At 45.3% G+C, this 20,944-nt stretch overlaps 1 protein-coding gene across 1 annotated transcript; it reads right to left on the bottom strand.

Annotated features, from left to right (window-relative positions):
• Positions 1-1,084: 1,084 nt before the first annotated feature.
• On the bottom strand, positions 1,085-3,254 carry S100A7 (S100 calcium binding protein A7). The gene is made up of 3 exons (XM_037500197.2): positions 3,131-3,254; positions 2,165-2,322; positions 1,085-1,300 (listed from the first exon to the last, which is right to left on the bottom strand). Exons 2-3 carry the CDS (start codon positions 2,303-2,305, stop codon positions 1,136-1,138), a joined length of 306 nt encoding a protein of 101 aa, XP_037356094.1. The 5' UTR covers positions 2,306-2,322; positions 3,131-3,254; the 3' UTR covers positions 1,085-1,135.
• Positions 3,255-20,944: the final 17,690 nt, after the last annotated feature.

Genomic DNA, 20,944 nt, shown 5'->3' with positions numbered 1-20,944 from the left:
CCCCTGGCCTGTGCTCTTCCCTTCACTTCCTGTCCACTTCTCCTGACAGCTCTTCCTCAATAAATCCTTTGCCCAAGTATCCCCATCTTCATCTCCACTTCCAGGAAATTCAGTCTAAGACTGTGAAGTCACTCCATATATGTCTCCCAGTAAAGGAGCAAATGCAGGCCAATGTCAAATCCCTCCAGGCACCAGAAGAATGTAATTAGAAAGGAAGAGAAACAGAGGGTAGAAAGACAAGAGCGCTGAGGATGGGGGAAGGGGTGAGAGCATGAGGAACAATTGGGAAATAGTCTGAATGGCACTGGAGTGGAGACAAATACTGATTCTGCCCCCAGGCCTGAGGGCTTAGAAGGGAAGAGTTAGCAGCCCCCAGTGGAGCGTTTTGAAATGGATGTTTTCTGGGGAGGGGCAGCCATCCATCATCTTTATTTCCACAACCTCACTGATGAGCACAGTTCCTGACTCAGAAGAGCTGGCAACCGACTGCCCCTCCCCCTGGTGCATAAATGCCACCCTCTCTCCACAACCACCAACCCAGGAGTATGGACCTGACTCCATCAGACTTGTACCGAATTTCAAGTGTGCGGTAAGGACTGATTCATTTACCTTTGCATCCCCAGTGTCCAGCTAGATGCATGCAATTGAGCAAACCATATTTGAAAGACCAAAGATAATGTCTGCCCACGTTGATCCAAACACAGAGACACAACACAGGAGCAAGGACTCCGCTTCCGGGCCCTGGTCACAGTGCAGAGGGCTGGTCAGCCCAGCTGCCCTTCCCACTCATGAGAGAAAAGAGTAAACAACTAGTGCCATGTGGCCGCTGGCAGGCTCCAGTGAAAATTCTAGCTTGCTCCTTACCCAACTGGTCAGAACTCCCGCTTTCTGATGTCGGGAGCACATGAATCTTAGGGCCTGAAATCTAATCAAGTTTCAGGCCCTGGTGGGCACACTCTGAGAATAAACATTTGCTGGGAAGGAGCTCTGCATCTAGTGGGGAAACAATGAAGCAGTAAACCAGCAATTTTCTGTTCTAAGAAACACACACACAAAGAGGAAATAACACAAGTTTCTAGTGAGAAGAGACACTTTATTGTTTTGGGAGGTCTCTGGAGGTCTGGATGAGGTGGGGTCACTGGTTCCCCCCTGAGCAGGGTTCACCTCCATGGCTCTGTTTGTGGTAGTCTGTGGTTAAGTCCCCCAACAAGGATAGAAACTCAGAGAAGTCGATCTTGTTGTCTTTATTTTTGTCCTTTTTCACAAAGACACTGGCCAGGTAATCAGTGCCCTTTTTGTCCTGTGGGGAGAGACATAAAACAAGAGAGAGTCAGTCTCAATGGAGCTACGGTGGGCAGCAGAAAGGAGGAGGCAGCAACAGCCACCTGCACTGGTATGGCCAGTGTGACTGAGGACGGAGGACATCATGTTACTCACAGGCCTTGAGGGAGGATGCTTGGCAGAAATGTCAGTGGGAACGGGAGCCCTCGGGTGGTGAGTGGGCTCTGACTGGAACTCCACTGCCAGATGTGCTGTGGGTGGTCATGTGCCCAGCACCTGCCCATTCCTTTAAGCCGACACCTGCTGAATTTATCCCTGGACTCAAATGGGCCTATCACTGGGCATCTTCATCCTAACCTTTCACCCCTTCACTCCATCTTCTCTGGCTCCTGCCAAGTCCTACTGGCCCTCAGTTGCCCCTTCTTGCTTCCCTGGTGTTTGTGTCACTAGCAGCCCCTCAGTGTCCCTCTGCTGAGCAGTTCAGGACAGTTGATGGTCAGAAGAAATCAGGCTGTGGGTGAGTATGGACATGGACAGAGGCGTGTCTAGCTCTCTCAGCAATGGGATTTCTAGTGCTCTGGGGACATGGATGGGGCCTCTGGAGGTCAGGCTGAGGAGGGCCTGGGACTGGGGACAGGGAACCTGTTCACTGTGCTGGCCATAACCTCTGCTGACACCTCTCCATACTTTTTCACCCTTGGCCACATAAATCATCTCTCTGCAGCCTGATAATAACCTGGGATAGAGAGTCATTCTAGGTGCTTTTGCAGAGAAAAAACTGGAGCATCAGAGAATGAAAGTGATTGTGCAAGGTCACACACAGCCAGTGTGTCCTCAGCCAGAGCAGGACCCCAGCAACATTAAGAAGCAGACCCCGACTCACACAGGCAGCCAGGAAGGTGGGGAAATTCTCCTTCATCAACTTCTTCAGGCCTGACTCGTCAATTGTGTCCTCTTCTCCACTGTATTTGTGAAACACGTCGATGGTGCCCAGGATGGCCTTCTCAGCTGGAGTGCTGCCCATGGTGTCTGTCACAAAAGCTGCAGAGAGACAAGGACCTTTTAATCCTCCCCCACAGCAGTGTCTCTAGTTAGGACCAGAGTGCTGAGGAGCGTGGATTCGGAGGAGGAGAAGCACATGTCCCTGTGTTGCTGGGTTCAGAAGCTCAGAGGGGCAGTGAGGGGTCCAGGTTGAGCCCCTGTCACTCAGGCCAGGGTGCAGAGAGGCTGAGGGAGAACAGCAGAGTCCACTGGGGGCAGGGCTGAGAGGATGCAGATACAGAGATAGGGGCAGCATCCCTGAAAGGGCAACTCCTGAGGTAGGACCCTGAGAGAGACAGCATCAGGAATCCCCACATTTCAAGACATTGACTCCTTCCCCTTCAGCTTCAATGTCAGGATTAAAGGCACCAGACCCCTCAGTGTCCTTGCCATGCTGGTTCTGCGTCCCCGGGGCTTCTGGTGGGGACAGGCCTGGGCCGGGCCCCACCAGGACCAGGAAGCCCCTGTGCTTGCACTAGGCTGTGGTGCTCCTGAAGGATCCTGTGGGGGTGCTGGCGAGTGTGAGCAGAGAAACCAGCCCTGGCCTGATTCTGGAGACCTGCCAGGCTACCCGACTGGGGAAGACTGGCCCAGAGTTGTCAGAGGAGCCAAAAGGAGTAATGGGTGTCCCTGGTCCAGTCATCTGGTGAGGACCTCAGCTGGGGTGAAAGTCAGCAACCTGAAGGGGCAGGCCTGTGAGGGACCAGGCTCCAGACCCTGTCCTGTGGCTGCTGTCCCAGCTCCTAAGGCAGCAGAGCTGCTGGGCCTGGCCCTCCCGCTAGAAAAGACAGAGGCAGCGCAGACTCACCAGAGCTGAGGAAGAAGCAGCTGTGGCAGGGAACGTGCAGTGAGATGTGCAGCTGGGCAGAGCCTGGGCCCTTTATAATGCTCAGACTGGCTCTTCCCAGGGGCTGGGAGCCCTGGGGCAGGGATGCTGTCTGCTTCCTGCATTGCCCCACAGGGTGGGGACACACCTAGAAGGGAGTGTCAGCTTTTCCCACACAATTCCAGGCCTGTGGTGTTGCAGCTCTCAAGAGTCCTCCCCTGAGCCTTGTCCTTCCCAAGTGATCTGCAGTGGGCGACCCTGGATGTGTCACCCAGGGCAGGGAGGAGGGCAGGGAAGACTGGGTGTCTGGGGTCAGGGAGGATGGAAGTGTGGCCTCAGGGAGGTGCAGTGGGGCGGGCGTTCTTTCACTCCCCCAGTCCTGCCCCTCACTGGGCTAATCAACCACAGCCCCCTGTCCGGGAGAGCCCTGAGTGTGTCAGACAGGACACCTTTTGTCCTGCCTCCTCCTCAATCCTCCCTGCTCTATGAGTTGCATCTATCTCCCTCATTCAGGGGTATGGAGGTGCTGAGAGGTCAAACAAACTCCCATGTTTATACAGCTGGCAGCCAACCAGGTGGGCTAGGGTCCTGGACAATGCTGGTTCAAACCTTGAGCCCTCAACTAACCTTTTGGTTTGCAGCAGTTTCTGTCCTCTGGGAACTCCCAGTGCAGGGAGGATTGAGGGTCACCTCACTGTCATCTTCACGTGGGGTCCTCCTGGGAGCCCCGAGGGAGATGTGGCTGGTGTCCTATGGTGACAGATGAGGTTCACAGAGAAGGTGAGGGGTGGGCTCAGCACTGTCACGGGCTGGTGAGGGTGACAGGGATCTAACCCTGCCCTGACACTTGAAGTTGACCTTGCAGCATCAGGGCCACATGGGACAACCAATCACCCTCCTGTCTAGTTTCAGTGGTGGTGACGGCTGTGGAATCCGTCAGCAACAGGGCATTGGGCGAGGGTCCTCCCTGCCCATGACTATTATCTTCCTGTAAGTCTTCACCGTCCTTCCTCCTTCCTCCATGCAAAACAGTCTGGGCCCCAGCAGGTACTGCCTGGGCTCTGCTGTGCCCCACCCTGGTGCAGAAATGCTGGTCCAGGTGGAGGGAAATGGGAACTCTGCAATTAGGAGGAGCCTGGGGGCCTCTAGGGACTGGCTCCTCTGACTCATTGAGGAGGGAGAGGGTGAGGACAAGGACATGAGCCCTCCTGTTCTCTGTTCCTTTAGAACTTCCTGCCATTGTGAGGAATCTAGATCAGGCTTTGGTGCCCCTGGACTGACCCCATCGCTGAGCACCAGTCAGGCCCTCCCACTTCACTGGACTCCAAGCTGCAGCCTGGCCTCCCAGTCCCACTGCAGGCCACATTCCTACCGTCCCACCCCACTTCTCCAATGCACTCATTTTTCCTTTCCCCCTCTACTAAAAGCCTCTATGCATGATACAGAAGAAACCTGGAGTGAGGGATCCTTGGTTGGGGAGCTAATGGGGGATGAGGAGTTGGCAGGAAACAAACTTATTTTTTAAGATTTATTTATTTATGCATACAAGAGCTGGGGTACAGGCCAGAGGTGTGGGGGTGAGAGGATTCACCAGAGACAGAGTGGGGAACAGAACAGGTAGACTAACTGAAATACACTGCTGAGGGGAGCGAGGGGCGAGACAGGAAAGGTCTGCCGCACCATGTGTATTGCTTCGTGGCACACGGGGATCAAACCGGCACTGCAGAGGCTGCGGACAGCTTCACAGAGCTGCGTTCAACCGCCTGCGCCACCAGGGAGGCCCTCTTTTTATTTTTTTTAAGATTTATTTTTATTTATTTATGCATACGAGAACTGAGGTGTAGGCCAGAGGTACAGTGGGTGATAGGATTTACCGGAGAGAGAATGGGGAGCAGAACAGGCAGATTCTACTGAAATACACTGCTGAGAGGAGCAGCGGGCGAGAGGAGAGGTCTGCTGTGCCATGTGGGTCACCTCCCTGGCTAGGGATCAAACTCACACTGCAGTGGCTGGTGATAGCTTGATAGTGCTGAGACTTAACTCCTGCACCATGAGAAAGGCCCCATGTGTTTATTATTACTATATCTGACTACTTCATAGAAAGTAGACACTACAAAGAAAGGGTGTTTGTTTCACTGGCAGGAAACAAACTTAAACCACTAATACCCTGTTGTAGCTTTTACATTTTGAATCAAAATACTCTGATTCAGTTTTTTGGTTTTTACTGTTTTTTTAATTCTTTTTGAAATTGTATTCAATTGTATTAAAATTATATGTTTCTAATGTTCATCATTGAGAATCCACATGTGGGGCCTCCCTGGTGGCCCAGGGGTTAAAGACAGTGCTATCAAGCTGTCACCAGACACTGCAGCATGAATTGGATCTCTGGCTGGCCAGGGAGCTACTCACATGGCGCAGCAGACCTCTTCTGTCTCACCCGCCACTCCGCTCAGCAGTGTATTTCAGTGGATCTGCCTGCTCTGCTCCCCACTCTCTCAGGTGAATCCTCTCACCCCACACCCCACACCTCTGGCTTACACCCCGGTTCTTGTATTCATAAATAAATAAATAAATCTAAAAAAAAAAAATGCTCCACATGTGTGTATGCTACTTAAGTTCGCTGCCAAAGGTCCAAATCTACCCTTCACCATGCCATCAGTCCCCTTTTCCCGATTCATCCAGGCCTTTTTCCTCTTCCCTTCCCTTCTTGTAACCACTATTTGGCCTTACTGTCCACAGGTTTATTTTGTTTTATTTAGTTCATCTGTTTGTTTTCTCTGTATACCACATACAAGTGAAATCTTTTGGTGTTTGTTTTATTTCACTATGCATAATTCCCTCTAAGTCCATTCACATTCTTGAAAATGGTAAGATTTCTCTTTTTTGGCTTAGAGTACATAGACTGCATCTTCTTTATCTATTCCTCAGTGGCAGGACACTTAGGCTGTTTCCAGTTCTTTACTATTATAAATAATGCTGCAATAAACATGGGATGCATCTATCTCTTCAAATGAGTGTTTTTGTATTTTGGGGGTAAATACCTGGATGTATGGAATTTCTATTTTTAATTTTTTGAGGACTCTCCATACTGGCTTCCATTAATGAGAAAATATATTATTGAGCAAATGAATATAATAAAGATTCCAACAGAACTTCCAGCCCAGGTGCAATGAACATATAATTAACAAGCTTACTTACTTACAGCTCCTTCCTTCGCAAGATTCATGGCCAGGGCCTCAGGACCCTTACCTATAAGGTCGGGCAGCCAACCAGCTGGTCTATCTCTCCAAGGCCATCCCCAAATGCCTGCATCTTTCCAGCCTTGCCTTGCCCCCCCCCCTTGTCTGGGGACTTTGCTGCAAATGGTTGAGCCTGCTGAAAAACGACATTATCAGTGTAACAGATATGGACCCAGTTCTGTATAAAAGGAACCCTTGGTCTTTTTTATTTTAATAATAAATTTTATTTTTATATTCCCCCATACAACTGCACATGCCCCATTCTGACCCCAATCCCTCCCCTCCCACCCCCCACCCCCCAAAAAGTGTCTCTGGTTCATAGTTTTTTGTTGATTTTGATTTTCACTTTCTCACAGTTATTCATTTTCCTGGTCCCTTATTTAAGTTTTCTAGATTCCTGCTATGAGTGAGACCATCCGGTATTTTTCTTTTTCTTTCTGGCTTATTTCGCTGAGCATGATCCCTTCCAGCACCATCCATGTTGCTGCAAATTGCATGTGTTTATCTTTTTTGAATGCTGAGTAATATTCCATGGTGTATATGTACCACATCTTCTTGATCCAGTCATCTATTTTTGGGCATTTGGGTTGTTTCCAAAGCTTAGCTATTGTAAACAGTGCTGCTATAAACATAGGGGTGCAGGTGCTCTTTGGAATTGATGTTTCTGTGTCCTTTGGGTAAATACCTAGGAGTGGAATTGCTGGATCATATGGAAGCTCTATGTTTAGTAGGTCCAGAAATCTCCACACAGCTCTCCATAGTGGTTGGACCAGTTTGCACTCCCACCAACAGTGCAGGAGAGTTCCTTTTTCTCCACACCCTCACCAACAGTTGTTGTTGCTAGTTTTTTTAATATGTGCCTTTCTTACTGGTGTGAGATGGTATCTCATGGTAGTTTTGATTTGCATTTCCCTGATGACAAGTGACGTTGAACATTTTTTCATATGCCTGTTGGCCATTTGCATTTCCTCTTCAGAGAAGTTTCTTTTTAGCTCTTCCGTCCATTTTTTGACTGGATTATTTTCTTTGTTGTTGTTGAGTCTCATCAGCTCTTTGCAGATTTTTGTGATCAGTCCTTTACCATTAGTGTTGTGTGCAAAAATGTTCTCCCAGTCGGTGGGGTTTCTCTTTGTTTTTGTTATTTTCTCTTTTGCTGTGCAGAAGCTCTTTAATTTGATGGAGTCCCAGCTGTTTATCTTTGCCTTCACTATCACTGCTTTGGATGATGTGTCTGTAAAGATGTCTTTGATGTGCAAATCACGTAGTGTTTCGCCTATATTTCCTTCTATGTATTTTATGGTTTCAGGTCTTATGTCTAGTTCTTTAATCCATTTTGAGTTGATTTTTGTGTATGGTGTGAGGTAGTGGTCAAGCTTCATTCTTTTGCATGTAGCGACCCAGTTTTCCCAGCACCATTTATTGAACAAACTTTCTTTGCTCCAATGCATAGTCTTTGCTCCTTTGTCAAAGATTAGTTGACCATAAATCTGTGGGTTTATTTCTGGATTTTCTATTCGATTCCATTAGTCTGTATGTCTGTTCTTGTTCCAATACCATGCAGTTTTGATGATTATGGCTTTGTAGTATAGTTTGAAGTCTGGGAGTGTGATGCCTCCATTCCCTTCTTTTTTTTTCAGGAGAGATTTGGCTATTCGGGGTTTTAGGTGATTCCATATGAATTTCATCAATAATTGTTCTATTTCTTTGAAGAATGACATTGAAATTTTGATTGGAATAGCATTGAATCTGTATATTGCTTTTGGTAGGATGGCCATTTTAATAATGTTTATTCTTCCAATCCATGAGCAGGGGATGTCTTTCCATTTCTTTGTGTCTTCTTCTATTTCTTTTAACAGTGTTTTATAGTTTTCTTTGTATAGGTCCTTTACCTCTTTTGTTAGATTTATTCCCAAATATTTGATTTTTTTTGTTTCAATAATAAAAGGGATGGTTTTTTTGATTTCTTCTTCTTCAGATTTATTGTTTGTGTATAGGAAGTCTACTGACTTTTGCGTGTTGATTTTGTATCCTGCCACTTTACTGAACGGATTGATGAGTTGAATTAGTTTTTCTGTGGAGTTTTTGGGGTTCTCTATGTATATTATCATATTATCTGCAAATAGTGATAGTTTGACTTCTTCTTTTCCTATTTGGATTCCTTGTATGTCTTTCTCTTGTCTTATTGCTCTGGCTAGGACTTCCAGTATTATATTGAAAAGCAGTGGTGAGAGTGGACATCCTTGTCTTGTTCCAGATCTTAATGGAATTGCTTTCAGCTTTTCACCATTGAGAATGATACTGGCTGTTGGCTTGTCATAGATGGCCTTTATGATGTTGAGGTATGTTCCTTGTATCCCAATAATTTCAAGGGCTTTTATCATGAATGGGTGTTGCACTTTGTTGAAAGCTTTCTCAGCATCGATTGATATTATCATATGGTTTTTATATTTCTTTTTGTTGATGTTTTGGATAATGTTGATTGATTTTCGGATGTTGAACCATCCTTGTGTCCCTGGAATGAATCCTACTTGGTCGTGGTGAATTATCTTATGGATACATTGTTGGATTCTGATAGCTAAAATTGTATTGAGGATTTTTGCATCAGTGTTCATTAGGGAGATTGGCCTGTAGTTTTCCTTTTTTGTGTTGTCCTTGTTCGGTTTTGGTATTAGTGTAATGTTGGCTTCATAGAACGTGTTTGGTATTGTCCTTCCTTCTCAATTTTTTAGAAGAGTTTGTGAAGGATAGGCACTAATTCGTCTCTGAATGTTTGGTAGAATTCATTTGTAAACCCATCAGGTCCTGGGCTTTTGTTTTTGGGGAGGTTTTTGATTACCATTTCAATTTCGCTGCTTGTAATTGGTCTGTTTAGGTGTTCTATTTCTTCTTTATCTAGCTTTGGGTGATTGTAGAGTTGTAGGAATTTGTCCACCTCCTCTAGATTGTTGAACTTGTTTCCATATAACTGTTCATAGTAGTTACTGATTATTCTTTTGATTTCTGCTGTGTCTGTTGTGATTTCTCCTCTTTCATTTATGATCCTGTTTATTTGTGCTTTCTCCCTTTTTTCCTTTGTGAGCCTGGCTAGGGGTTTGTCTATTTTATTGATTTTTTCGAAGAACCAGCTCTTGGTTTCATTGATATTTTGGATTGTTTTTTTAGTTTCAATTTCATTTATTTCTGCTTTGGTTTTTATTATTTCTTTTCTTCTACTGGTTTTGGGGTTTTTTTGTTGTTCTTTTTCTAGATCTTTGAGCTTCGAGATTAAGTTGTTTCTTTGAGTTCTTTCTTGTTTCTTGATGTGAGCTTCTATTGCTATATATTTTCCTCTTATTACTGCTTTTGCTGCATCCCATACATTTAGGATATTGCTGTCCTTCTTGTCATTCAATTCAAAGAATTTTTTAATTTCTTCTTTGATCTCCTCGTTAGTCCAGTGGTCTTCCAGTAGTGTGGTTTTTAATCTCCATGAGGTAGGAAAGTTCCTTGCCTTCTTTTTATGGTTTATTTTTAGTTTGATGCCTTCATGGTCAGAAAAAATGGTTGGTATGATTTCAATCTTGGTGTATCTGTTGATGTTTGTCTTGTGCCCCAGTATGTGATCGATCCTGGAGAAGGAACCCTTGGTCTTTAAACGGGGGCTCAGACCTTATGGGGCTACTCAGGTCTGGGACCTTATGCATGAGTAATAAAGCTTCTCCTGACCTCACCATTCCTGAAGTACCGCTTGTTCTTCCCCTGCCTGGGTTAAAGGCTAGAATTTATTTCTACAACACCGTAATAGCTGCACTAATTTACATTCCCATTCCACCTTTGCTGTGCATCAGGTGGCCAGCTCTGCCCAGCCCCCACCAACACTATATAAGTGTTCTCTTCTTTCCACATCCTCTCTGACATTTTATTTCCATCTTTTGGATAATGTCCATTCTCACAGGTGTGAGGTGACATCTCGTTGTTGTTTTGGCTTGCGTTTCTCTAGTTTTTGATTTTTATGTTACATTTTTTCCTTTTCTATTTTCAGTCTGTTTTCTGAAGCTGAGTTTTTCAAAATCTTCAGCTCCTGGTATTTAAACATTTAATCTGTCTCAAGGTCTCTCCTTGTTTTATTTATTTGTTTATTTTCCTCTTCTCCACTCCCATTCCATTCCCCCCAAAAAGAGCAATATAATGTGTTTCTTTTAATTTCTTGCTTTCTTACATGTACATTTCTTGCTAAATATGAGCAGTAATTTTGACGCATATGCTATTTATGTTTTTTTTTAAAGATTTATTTATTTATTTATTTATTTATACAAACACTAGGTACAGTCAGAAGCGCGGGAGGGTGAGAGAATTCACCAGAGCCAGAGTGGGGAGCAGAGCAGGCAGAAGGACCAAAGTACACTGCTGAGGGGAGCAGCGGGCGGCAGGAGAGGTCTGCGCACCATGTGGGACCCTCCTCCGGTGTCCGGGGAGCAGCCGGGGATCAAACTGGCGCTACAGAGGCCGCGGGCAGCTTCGCAACCCAGTGCTCAACCGCTGCGCCACCGGGGAGGCCTACTATTTAAGTTTTTTTAATTGATATAGATCAAAAACACTGAAAGGCACATCACACAAAAGTGCACAGCCCAATGAATCATCTCTAACACCTATAACCATCACCCAGGTAAAGCATCAGAACATTGCAGCACCCATTGTTCCATATGAACTTGAGAAGAATGTTTATTCTGCTATTGTTAGATAAAGTAGCCTAAAAAATTCAATAGAGGGCCTCCCCGGTGGCGCAGCGGTTGAGCGCTGGGTCGCGAAGCTCCCCGCGGCCTCTGCGGCACCGGTTCAATCCCCGGCTGCTCCCCGGCCACCGGAGGAGGGTCCCACATGGCACGCAGACCTCTCCTGCCGCCTGCTGCTCCCCTCAGCAGTGTGCTTCGGTCCTTCTGCCTGCTCTGCTCTCCGCTCTGGCTCTGGTGAATTCTCTCACCCTCCCGCGCTTCTGACTGCACCCAGTGCTTGTATAAACAAACAAACAAACAAACAAACAAATAAATAAATAAAAATACATGCCTCTTAAAAAAAAATTCAATAGAACAATTGACTGATGATGCTATTCAGTTTAACTATGACCTTATTTTCTTTTTTTTTTTTTTTAAGATTTGTTTATTTATTTATACAAGCACTGGGTACAGTCAGAAGCGCAGGAGTATGAGAGGATTCACCAGAGTCAGAGCGGGGAACAGAACAGGCAGACTGATGAAATACACTGCTGAGGGGAGCAGCTGGCGGAAGGAAGAGGTCTGCGTACCATGTGGGACTCTCGCCCGGTGGCCGGGATCAAACTGGTGCTGCAGAGGCTGCGGGCAGTTTCACAACCCAGCACTCAACCGCTGCACCACTGGGGAGGCCCTGACCTTATTGATTTTCTGCCTGCTCAATCTGTCCATTCTTAAGAGCAGCAATTAAAGTTTCCAGCTATACTAGTGGGTTTGCCCATTTCTCCTTGTAGTTCTACCAGTTTTTGCCTCACATATTTTGATATTCTGTTGTTACATGTATATGCATTAAATGTTGTTGTATAATCTTGGACCATTGATCCTTTTATCATTACGTATTGCCCTTCTTTGTCCCTGATGTTTTTCCTTGCTCTGAAATCTGCTTTTTCTGAAATTAATAATTGAGCTATTCATTCGTTTGAAACTTCAGCTCTTTTTCAATTACTGGTACCATGGTATATCTTTCTCCATCCCTTTACTTTTACTCTACCTACCTGTGTCTTTATATTGAAAGTGAGTTTCTTATAGGCAATCTATAGTTGAGTCTTATTTGTTTAATCCACTCTGATAGTATTTCAGTTGGTCTATTTAAACCATTCATAGTAAAAGTGATTATTGATGTAGTTGTATTAACAGCTACCGTATCTGTAACTCTTTTCCTATATATTGCCTTTGTTTTTCTGGGGGAGAAGGTGTTCATCTTTCATGCTTTTTTTTTGCCTTCCCTAGTTTTAGTTGATGGGTTTTGTTTTGTTTTTTTTTTTTAAGACCGCATAAGCTTCTCTCCTGCCCAGTGATATCCTGGGGTCCTCCTTCTCCTTCCTTCATTTCCCATACAACTTCTCTTCCCTGTAAGCATTCTCTGCCCCTAATTGCTACTCCCCCAGCTCAGCCTTTCACCAGTTCACACACATATGGGTGTGTCATTCTCATCCAGGGCTCCCCATCTGCCTTCAGTATCTCTTGGTCAGCCACTGAGGTTGTTTGAGTCCCTCCTGCCAAGAGTGTAGCGGGGATCCACCTCAGGGCAGACACCAAAGCCTCTGGGTAAGTGACCCAGCCACGACTGAGCACAGAGGTGGAACCATAATGGGGCCCTTCTACTTCAACATGGGACACCATGCGGATGCTCTTTGCTCTTAAAAACCCTATGGATCTGGCAGAGAATATCCCAGAACACCACTGAAATCTCAGGCTCTTTCTCCACAATCTTTCCTCCTCCTCCTCCTCCTGTCTTTTCACAGACCCTGCTTTCCTCTGTCCTCTCACCTTTCTCTTTCACAGGAAATTCTGCCAGTAAATCTCATATACTTTAACTCCATCAGAACAGAGACTTCCCAAAAAATCCAAATGCACACTCCTCTTCATCAAACACAGTCTTTTTCTGCTTATATGACTTTGCCCATTCATTCTCTTATTCAAAACCCTGAATGACTTTCTAAAGCCTACTGAAGAGATTTCCAAACTTTTTACACCCAAGGATCTTTTCTTCAAACAAAATTGTGTGAAGAAATCAGATATATATAACCAATCAAAACAGTACTGCTGTCATAAAGGAGAAAGAAAGAGAGCTTGCAGTTGAGGGGCCAGTCTGGACACTCAGCAGAAGGATCAGGGTATCTCAGGGATCAGTTTTAAAAAGAAATATGAAATCCCTACAGCCCTGGGGTCTCACACATCTCTGGGTCTAAAGCCTCACAGTGATAATCAATCATTTATATAGACGAAAACTTGCCTGAGGTTCTAGGGCTTTTAATAACTTCCAAAGGACAAATGGAGAGCCCATGGCCTGTTTTCCCCCAGAGGCTGTGCCCAGGAGATGTTTAGAGCCTCAGTGGAGGCAGCAGGAGGCACAGGAAAGGTAAGCATCCCTGCATCTGTCCACAGCTCCCAACAAAAGCTTCCGAAGGTCACCTGAGCCGCATAGGAAGAGGCAATAAACTAAGAGAGAGTAGAGAATGTTCTCCACTCCAAAGATAGTTAAGAAAGTTCTAGACTTTTCCATTTATGTTACTCATGACCTGATCAAGAGCAGATGCATTACTTGAGTTGCTGATTTAGCATAAAGAAAGCCTTTTCTAAATGTCAAGCATTTGCTCAGCCTGGTTGTAACATTGCCTTTGTCCAGACCAGTGTGAAGGAAATTCAAAGTTTCAGAAAAAATTCAGAGAAATTTATTAAAGAATTTATTTAGGTCCTCCCCGGTGGCACAGCAGTTGAGCGCTGGTCTGCGAAGCTCTGCAGCACCAGTTCGATCCCCAGCCGCCAGGCGAGGGTCCCACATGGCGCACAGACCTCTCCTGCCGCCTGCTGCTCCCCTCAGCAGTGTACTTCATCACTCTGCCTGCTCTGCTCTCCCCTCTGGCTCTGGTGAATTCTCTCACCCTCCCAACCCGTGCTTCTGACTGTAACCAGTGCTTGTATAAATAAATAAACAAATCTTAAAAAAAAAAAAAAAAAAAGGAATTTATTCAGAACCAAACTGAGAAACCTAGGCTCAGACCACCAAAAGATTTCTCTGAGTAATTTCTCTCCCCCAATCTTGGAAACTTGGCCTTAGTTTATATAGTTAAGTTACATGCACAGAGAGAATACGTAATTACTCTTTTACAAGGAAAAGAATACATCTAGTTAATTTCTAATATTTTCAATTAACTAAAGAAGTTTTCTGACATTCTTAATTAATTGATAAAGAAGGAATGCTGTTTATCACTTCAAAGCAATCCAGGGTTATCTGTCATTGAGAAGATATAAAGGCCAAAGTTTACTTGAATCTTGTACCCTAAAAATGCCCCTATAGATATGAGGACATAATCTGGCTGTTATTTCATACACCTCCTTCCGGTAACACATAAACATGATGGGGTTAAGTTCGGACAGTTTCCAGGTGTTTTCTTTGTGTCTCACCACAAGGCTTCTTCACAGCAAACAAAGCTATTGTCTTGCCAACTTCAACCACAGAGGCAGCCCTGTCAAGGAGGAGGAGATATTTCCAGCATAGCAAAATGCAGAATTTTCTTTTTTCTTCTTTTAGTCCACACCACTGCTCCTCGGCGTGTGCTTTGGAAACCACCTGGGTCAGAATCTCCTGTTATGAAAATATGTCCTGGGCCCCATCCTAAGCTTACTAAAGCTAATAATTGGGGGAAAAGTCTAGGAACCTACATTTCAACAAGTGTCCCAAGACTGGGCTGATCTGGTTTGGCCTGTTCTGGTCTGGTTTGATTGGGGATGTTTTTCATTTTTGTATCTTGGATAAAGTTTGAGAGCCATTGATCAGGATGAAAGCCCTTCAATGGCAGAGATGGGGCTCCCTGAGGCCTGACAGGCTGTGACTCGGCCAGCAAGGACAAGCAAAGAAACAGAAAATAGGCTGTCTCTTCATCTCCTCAAGGGGCTGCTCTCCACTGGGAGAACCCTCAGGTGGACTCTGTGTAGCTGTAGACCCCTCTTTCTCTGCCCCACACACACTGAGCCCCTGTGGGTCCCTAAACACAGCATGCCCTCCTACAACTGCTCTGTCCACACTCCCAGCCATTCCCAGTTCTCTGCCTCCTCTGGGGACTTTCCCACTTCCACCAACAGAGCTCTCATTTTTTTTCCAGACTCCTCAACCCCTGCATCCCAATTCCTCAACCCAGTCCTTATACCAGCTGCAAGGATTTGAATCTTTCTTTCATGAAGATGTCATTGCAGGAAATTCCCTGAAGGCCAGGGGGAGGTAAATTCCTCTTCGAATACCCCTTCACAACTAGACATAATTTCCAACCAGAGAGGGCATGCCCAAATAAAGCAATGAATAAATAATTCAAACAGAAGAACTGGCCTGGTAGGTGTAGAATCTCTGCAGCAGCTGTGGGGTATCTACAAGGAGAAAGGCAGGCGGGTCATTATCTAGGTCCCTAATGGGAGGCTGCCTGGAAGAGCATGGGGCAGTGAGGGTCTCAAAATTGGTTTGAGGAAAGGTCTTTTTCCAGTGCATTTAGTTTGGGTTTCCATTATTTATTTTTTTAAAGATTTATTTATTTATGCATGCAAGAGCTGGAGTACAGGCAAGAGGTGCGTGGGGGAGGGGGGTGAGAGAATTCACCAGAGACAGAGTGGAGAGCAGAACAGGTAGATTGACTGAAACACACTGCTAAGGGAAGCAGCGGGTGAGTCAGGAGAGGTCTGCTATGCCATGTGGGTCTCTTCCCTGGCCAGGGATCGAACTCATGCTTCAGTGGCTGTGGACAGCTTTATAGGCTGCATCTTAACTGCTTGCGCCACCAGGGAGGTTCTGGGTTTCCATTATTTAAGTTATTTTATATTTGGGGAGTACAGTTTCAACATACCCATAAAGGTTATGAACGCAAACATCTTGGTTTTAATACATGCAAAGCTCCAACATTTACATTGAAACTGGATAGCCATGACTCTGTCTACAGGTGGCAATAAAAACCCTTTTAAATATGCCATAGATAGATGGGGAAGATATGAACATGAATGAGTGTGGAATCAGATCTGACTCAAGCCACATTCCACTCAAGCTACTGCTTGCTTGTTGTGGGTTCATATATATTGGAGACATGCATGAGGGTGACAAAGAGATCATTCTTTGTAAATGTTGCAATTGTCTCAAATTCCCTGTATTTCCTACAAAGAGAAATTAGCTATACAAGCTGATTAGATTCCTTTTCAATTTTGTTAGCAAAAACACTTTTTAAATGGTGCTGTGCCTTTCATGTGGCTTTACATCAGTTGGCTATGATGTATGAGTGTCCCACTTTCTGTAGCGCTAAAATGGATCCATAGGGTCAGAGAGTGGCAGCTAATCTTTCCACTAATAAGTTCTCCATCAACATTCCACCTGAGGATTTCACCATCCATTGATGATCATTGCCTGAACTTGATTTTTTCATTAGCTATTCCAAAGTTGATTTCTAATTATATCATTCCTGATGACTTTTCATCTGGGGTTCATCTGAAAAGAACTTTCCCTCACCCAGTCGAGCTATTTGGCTATCCTGAAATAGAATTCATACTAGAAAAAAAAACCAGAAGAAATGCTGAATTACTTCTTTTTAAATGATCAATTTCCAAAGTATTAACTTGGTGCCTAACAACCTCCAAGGATGTTCTGGTAAGGTCTTGTGTTATCCTCTCTTCTCCTCCCCCTCTCTCCCTTCCTCCTTCCTTTTTCATATTTTAATGATGAACCCATGGCTTTTCACATATTCAGTCTTAATTAATAACTGGTTCCTTTACTTCATTGTATGATCTCTTTAGCCCTTGACAGTATTCTTGATTTATGGCTCACTAAGATCTCCAAGCTCATCTTGTCTACCTTCTTGTCCTGTTTTTTGATACTTCTTTGCATTGATATTGTTGATATCTCCCATTTCTTTCTGACCTTAAAGTTGGGCATCAGGAAACTTAAACACAAATTATGTCAATTAGTGAAACCATCATGAAGGTAACTTCATTTACCAATTAATTATCAATGGATCTCTAAAACTGGCAGGAACACATAAGAGCAATATTAAAGAAAAATGAATTTTGAGCCATACAATTTTCTGAAGATGTCCACCCCCAACCTTTCCCAGTTTGCTCACTGCCCCTAGGGGCATGGTCATAGTCTTCCAAGTCTTGAGTCCCTTTTTATCTCTATCTAGGTTTCACCCCCAGGCTTCCCCTGATATGAACTCTCGCATCCACTTGCCCCAGGATGCTCTGGCACTTTCTTTTGTCTGCAACCTTTTTTCTTAGCTTTCCCCAGATCTGCCAGGTATGTCCAGAATACTCCAGCACCACCCCAGTGCTTATGATCTGAGCCCTGTCTACCCATCAACCCCCAGGGCCCCTGAGATTCCTTACTTCTATCTTTTGATTTTCAAAATGAAGCTAGCTTTTGTATTACTGATTTTAAAAATTATGTACTCCTTTTAAAAAAAATCAGAAACTAGGGCCTCCCTGGTGGCACAAGGGGTTAAGACGCAGTGCTATGAAGCTATCTGCAGCCACTGCAGCACAAGTTCGATCCCCAGCCAGGGAGGTGACCCACATGGTGCAGCAGACCTCTCCTGACTCGCCCGCTGCTCCCCTCGGCAGTGTACTTCGTTCAGTCTGCCTGTTCTGCTCCCCACTCTGTCTCTCGTGATCCTCTCACCCCCTTACCTCTGGCCTGTACCCAGCTCTTGTATCATAAATAAATCTTTTTTAAAAAATCAGAAACTGGGCCTCCCCGGTGGCGCAGCGGTTGAGCGCTGGGTCGCGAAGCTGCCCGCGGCCTCTGCGGCACCGGTTCGATACCCGGCTGCTCCCCGGCCACCAGAGGAGGGTCCCACATGGCGCGCAGACCTCCCCTGCCGCCCGCTGCTCCCCTCAGCAGTGTACTTCGGTCCTTCTGCCTGCTCTGCTCCCTGCTCTGGCTCTGGTGAATTCTCTCACCCTCCTGCGCTTCTGACTGTACCCAGTGCTTGTACAAACAAACAAATTAATTAATAAATAAATAAATCATGCCTCTATAAAAAAAAAAAAATCAGAAACTATCCCAGCATAATTTCATCATCCAGAAATATCTCCTTGCAGAATTATTTTCTATATAATTTCATATGAGAAGTTCTTTAACAAAAATGAAGTCGGGCCTCCCCGGTGGCACAACAGGTTGAGCGCAGCACTATGATGCTGTCCACAGCCTCTGCAGCACGGGTTAGATTCCCGGCCGGCCAGAGAGCAACCCACATGGCGCAGCTGACCTCTCCTGTCTCGCCCGCTGCTCCCCTCAGCAGTGTATTTCGGTCATCTGCCTGTTCTGTTCCCCACACTGTCTCTGGTGAATTCTCTCACCCTCCCGCAACTCTGGCCTGTACCCCAGCTCTTGTATAAAAATATATAAATCTTTTTTTAAAAAAATGAAGTCAATGTACATGTAGGCAACAACCGTATTCTTTATTTGACATTATTTCATTCATTCAGAAACTATTTACCCAATAACAACAAAAACAATGATAATGAAGAACCATTTCTTTTTTTTTTTTTAAAGTTTTATTTATTTATTTATACAAGCACTGGGTAAAGTCAGAAGCACGGGAGGGTGAGAGAATTCACCAGAGCCAGAGTGGAGAGCAGAGCAGGCAGACTGAAGTACACTGCTGAGGGGAGCAGCAGGCAGCAGGGAAGGTCTGCGAGCCATGTGGGACCCTCACCCGGTGGCCGGGGATCGAACCGGCACTGCAGAGGCTGTGGGCAGCTTCGCAACCCAGCGCTCAACCGCTGCACCACCGGGGAGGCCCCTGAAGAACCATTTCTATGACTCTTAAGTAAAAGACCACAGGTACAAAAACAAAACTCAAACACAAATTGGTTTGACTCTAAGTCCTCTGTTCTTAACCACTATTCTGTGTTACCCACCCACCCCTTAGTCTAAACAGTTAAGATTGGACTCCTATTCAATTTCTTGGAAATTAAAATAGTGACATATAACTTAAGGATGGGGATATGTTCTGAGAAATGTCTGATTAGGTGATTCCATCATTGTGCAAATGTCATAGAGTATAATTACACAAACCTAGGGGGTATAGCCTACCACACACCTAGACCATTTGGCACAATCTGTTGAGATCACCAATGTGTATGTGGTCTGTCATTGACAAAAATGCGTGACTCTATCAGTTATTTTTCAGTTTAGGTAACAATCTGGAACTCAGAATTATGGCTAAGTTCACTGTCCTGACAGCCTGGTTCACAGCTGGATACAAAATCCTCTTTAGATTAATTCCATTTAAATATGTCAGATTCCTCTGGCACCTGTAGGAATGCTTTGAGACAAAGATACATAACTATATGCCAATGCTAAGGTCCCTAGTCTTGAGGAGCTCACATGACTAGGAGGAGACAAAGAAAACATAAAGGTATAATACAGTGCAGTGAGTCCAAAAGCATGTCTGAGCACAGATGTAGTGAGAACAGGACCAGTGGAGAGGAGATGGAGGCTCAAGCCAGAAAGGTGAGTAGGAGACTTTGAGCTTCAAAACCCGGTGGTTCTGGCAATGGCTCATCTGAAAGTTTTTATCACATATTGGCTGCTCTGCTCGTAGTTGAGAATTGTAGATCCATACTGAAGCTGGAGAATTAACGTGTGCTGTGTGTCCTGCAGATACATGTGGTGCTGCCCATGGGGATTCCCCAGGGAGCCAAAGGCAGGAAGTTGAGCTCTTGATTTAAGATTTTCTGGAAGGGACGGCCACCGTCCCCAACCTGCAGCTTCTCCCTCCCCTTGAAAGGCCCACCTTTGCCTTGAAACAGTAGACCACCAGTGGGCCACCAGAACTGAACCTCCAAAAGTCTCACCACTTCTAGCCCAACTGCTGGTTCAAGTTTTCTGGATCTCACCCAAGTGTCAATGGCTACATTTACAAGTGTCCATTTCATCCAGTCTATGGATGACCCAGGTGACTTTTGACTCTTAGTTAGCCTGGTGCAGGACTCTGAATTATAAATCAATATAAGCAATGCATAAGCCTAAACAGTGAATGAAACTACTCTGTGCCAGGCAAGCTTCTAGGTGCTTGGGTCCAGAGAGACACACAGTCTCTGCCCTCTACAAACTCATTAGCTAGAAGAGATCAGGTAAAAAGTAAGCACCAAGGATACAAAAACTAAAATTAAGCATCAGGTACAGTAGAGACCCAAAAGAAGACATTGTCTCATCATTGGGGTCACCTCCACATATGACCACCACAGAACAAATGACATTTAATTCAGAACTGAAACAAGATGCTTTCCTGACAGAGAAAATTAGGGAGGAAATTTCAGGCAGTGAAAACAGAGTAAATGTAATGGAAACCAGAAAGAGCATGAAGCGTGGGGGATTTGCAAGTACTTGGTATCTATCCCTGGGGTTTATTTCCCAGGAGGAGTTCAGAGAGAAGTGAGTTCATGGGCCAGTCAGGAGATCAGCCTCAAGGACCTGACACAAAATTATCCATCAAGAACCAGGACCTGGGGCCTCCCCGGTGGCTCAGTGGTTGAGGGCTGGGTTGTGAAGCTGCCCGCAGCCTCTGCAGTGCCGGTTCGATCCCTGGCCACCAGGTGAGGGTCCCACATGGCACGCAGACCTCTCCTGCCGCGCCTGCTGCTCCCCTCAGCAGTGTACTTCATTACTCTGCCTGTTCTGCTTTCACTCTGGCTCTGGTGAATTCTCTCACCCTCCCGCGCTTCTGACTGTACCCAGTGCTTGTATAAATAAATAAATAAGTCTTTAAAAAATTTAAAAAAAAAAAAAGGAACCAGGACCTGGACTGGGAAAAGGAGGAGGCAAAACATGG

This window comes from Talpa occidentalis, unplaced genomic scaffold (genome assembly GCF_014898055.3).
Source record: "Talpa occidentalis isolate TD23 unplaced genomic scaffold, MPIMG_talOcc4v2.1 talOcc4.9, whole genome shotgun sequence".
NCBI lineage: Eukaryota > Metazoa > Chordata > Mammalia > Eulipotyphla > Talpidae > Talpa > Talpa occidentalis.
Note: the sequence above shows the minus strand (reverse complement) of the source record. Positions and strands in the feature narration are given on the sequence as shown.

Coding starts and splice junctions, on each gene's coding strand:
- S100A7 (XM_037500197.2), bottom strand. CDS start 2,305: ATGGGCAGCACTCCAGCTGAGAAGGCCATCCTGGGCACCATCGACGTG. Junction 1,301..2,164: donor CCACCTTCCTGGCTGCCTGT/GTGAGTCGGGGT, acceptor CTCTCCCCACAG/GACAAAAAGGGCACTGATTA.